The sequence below is a fragment of the Cystoisospora suis genome, assembly GCF_002600585.1.
Source record: "Cystoisospora suis strain Wien I chromosome Unknown contig_986, whole genome shotgun sequence".
In the NCBI taxonomy this organism is placed as follows: Eukaryota; Apicomplexa; class Conoidasida; order Eucoccidiorida; family Sarcocystidae; genus Cystoisospora; species Cystoisospora suis.
The window spans coordinates 20769-24036 of NW_027153787.1; the positions used below are offsets into that span (position 1 = coordinate 20769).

The window sequence follows — 3268 nt, forward strand, 5'->3', positions numbered from 1 at the left end:
GGGGGTGCTTTCTATCTGATTTAGTTCTTAAGCGCCAGGTAGTCCTGGGCACTGAATCCATGAGCGTGACTTTATGGATACGTTTTTGTTAGACGCTAACTTCCCGGCTAAACATCCCTTTTCTTTGAAACACACTTCCCTTCTCGCCGTAAGTATATTTATAGATAGATTGTCACATGGATACAGCGACTGGGCTGGTGTTCACGTACTTGCTCTTGATCCAGCATTCTCGCGTCTCCAGCAAAAGAAGTGAAAGCGAAAAGTAATATTTATAAGAGTTCTCTTTAACGGAAACTGTCGACAATGCTTCGCGGCTGAATATATAAGCTGTCTTTCATAGAAACTGAAGCTTGATCCTCTTGTATTTTCGGTGTTCTTTTGCCGTACAAATGGCCGACTCAGCTTGTGCTGGGTTTATCATGGCACGTTAGCCTTATAGCGGAAGGTGCGCTCACGTGGATGTACAGTCCCACCCCAATAATAGTTATGAGGTTGAATGATTCTGAGTGAACCGGGAAGAAAAGGATGGCGACAAGAGGTCGTGCTTCTGAGTTGTCCGTGCTTCGTTTTCATCTGTTCTCTTTTACCATGAGAGCTCCACTGCATTCATCACCGCCAATATTGCGTGCAGCAACAAAGAGGTCAATGTTCCCTTTGTGTACTCTGTCCACACCCTGACTTCTCTTTCGGTAGTCTCAGGTTTTTATACACACGCGTGTGTTCCCTCCAAATCTCATTCCTGCCAAACTATCGAGCACAGAGAATCTGACCGAGTGTCTTCGTTATCACGTCTCCTGCAGTCAGGCGTTACTAATTATAATGCAGACACAAACGTGGCTGTGCAGGAATTTCGTGACAAGACATATGCTCGTGACGATGAATCAACTAGATATGTGGATGTGTCTGTCTCCTACGCAAGAACATGTGTCCTTGTTTGTGTGACTGCCGGTACCGAGACTCGCAAAGTGGCTACGGGAGCAGCAAGAAAAGTTCAAAGGATCTGTATGTTCGGTTACTCACTTGGCTTCGAGAGATATCGAACTGAAGTGAAGCTTGTTTCACTGGTGTTATCACAAAAAGAGGTGTTACCATACCATGAAATCTTGTAACAAGAAGTCTTGTAATGGCGTGTGTCATCTTGCTGCTCTCAATCTCCGTAAAGTCGACTGAAGATTTCTTTTTGTCTATCAGTCCGGAGTTTTATTGTCCCTTCAGAACACTATGAATCCGCATTGACAGCACCTGATGAGATGCACTCAGATCGGTGGTTTGTGCTGTTATCTCTTGGTCCCGTTGTTCTCTGGCTAACAGTCACAGGTCGGAGGTTTGCAGGGTTTCTTACAAGGCCCCCACGGCATGCCGTGGCACCGCGAGGTCCAGAGCACCGTCTGGTAGACGGTACTCCGGACGCTGGGGAAGGTGCCGAGAACGCCGACCGGAGCCACGGTCCCGGGGATGACGCCTCCGAGATGACGTTGCTGGGGCTCCGTCCACGGACAGCATCTACCTGGTGCCTGCCACCTCAGCGTCGTCGACCCAGTGCTACTTATTTTTCGCATATTTACAGTCCGTTTGCAGATCACAATATTCAGTGGAAAAAGCTCGAGTGACGACCCACCACCCACTCATCGGAAGCTGGTCCATGTTCGGAGGGTGTACCAAAAGGGACGCCCACAGTTTGTCTGCGTGTGCGGGCGTGTCTTCGCTTTGTTGACTTCTTCCAAGAGTCAATGGTTTGTACTCCACGTTACGGGTGAGCAGGCTGCGAAGATAGTGACGATTCAGCTGAACAAGGGTGTCCATTGTGTCATTTTCCCGGGACCACTAAAGCACTTTTTCACTGAAGAGATGAAGCTCCGTCCGTTTAAGAAAGTGGCAGCAGCTGCGACGACAGTGGGCTTTTTCTTGGTGGCCGCGCTGGGCCCGGCCACGCTTTCCGCCTCACCTTCCGGTCAAACGACAGCGGCTTCCGCAGGGCTATACACCAATGGCAAGCGCGAGGGCCGCCCGATCCTTGACCGGGGGGCGGAGGAAGTCGCTGAGGAGCCTCCCACGAGTGGGGAGGTCTCAGAAGCAGCATCGAAACAACTGAGCAGTGTCCCGCAGAGAAAAGGATGGCAGTCGTCGACAAGAGTCACGCACGGGAGCCGGTTTCGCCTGAAGGTAAACAAGAAACTGGGCACTTCTTCGATGCTTCTTGTAGCCGCCACTGTGATTGCTTTGGCGTTGTGGCGCCTTGGCAGCGTCATACGGATGTGCTTGGAAAGATACGCAGGACAGAGACTTGCTGGCTCAACGCCTAGGTCACTGTCGGAGCTGGACGAGGACTCAAAGGCGTGCAAATCTCTCGGCATAGACCCCTCTGGAAACGCGGAGCCCGGTGAGGTGCCGGGAGCCGAGGACGCTAGTGTCACTGTTGATGACAGTGAAGAGAGTGTACAACGGTGCAGGGGATGCGATTTCGATAATACGGCTGAGGACTATCGGCTATTTGTCGGAATGGCAGTACTCGTGGGACTCGTTGCACTCGCGTGTCTCATTATCCTTCTCAGCTTCCCTGATGCCTTGGAAAGGATCCATAACAAGGGAAATGCGACAGACACGGGAAACGCAACGGTGCTGCCGGAGATTCTGCATGGGAACAAGACGGTAAGCGGGACAGCCCTCGACGGAACAGTCTTCGTTTGGGGTCTGACCGGGACTATTGTAGGGGTCCTGATAGTTCTGGGGATCCTTGCTTACCTCGGTTTCTTCTCCTACATGGAAAAGCTGTTCAAGAGTAAGAAAAAGAAAAACGACCCAAACTCCGGTATACCTACAGGTGACGACGCAGAAGGTGGCGGGGCAGGCGACATCGGGGTCGAGGAATTGGGACAAATCACAAAGCTGTGACCATCTTCGGGACCAGGACGTTACGGGAGTACTGAGGTAACCAGTGTCTTCTGCTTAAACTCGGGTTCCGGCAAGCGACGTTGTCGGCCTGATTTCCGATGACACCCAGGCACCCCGACCAAGCAACGCAGCGATGCTGACACAGTCTATGTACGGTCAGGTAACGGGGCCATGCCGATGACCGGGTCACCAAAGCGTGTTTTTTGTCGGGCCCCGCGCAGTGAAAACAGCACGGCGGTGAGCCTTTTTGAAAGTTTCCTTCAACATCGACGAAGCCCTTTCGACAGTGGGGGCTGTAATCAGGCGACGTTCTTCGTCAGGAGCCGCGAAGGGACACTGAAACGAAAGTGGCGGCGTCTCTTGGGGCGGCTCCCGG

At 52.0% G+C, this 3268-nt stretch overlaps 1 protein-coding gene across 1 annotated transcript; it reads left to right on the forward strand.

Moving 5' to 3' along the window:
- Nucleotides 1-1291: 1291 nt before the first annotated feature.
- CSUI_002326 (uncharacterized protein) lies at nt 1292-3062 on the forward strand. The gene has a single exon (XM_068062528.1). The coding sequence runs from the start codon at nt 1849-1851 to the stop codon at nt 2890-2892; it is 1044 nt and encodes a 347-aa protein (XP_067925498.1). The 5' UTR covers nt 1292-1848; the 3' UTR covers nt 2893-3062.
- The last annotated feature ends 206 nt before the right edge of the window (nt 3063-3268 follow it).

Coding starts and splice junctions, on each gene's coding strand:
- CSUI_002326 (XM_068062528.1), top strand. CDS start 1,849: ATGAAGCTCCGTCCGTTTAAGAAAGTGGCAGCAGCTGCGACGACAGTG.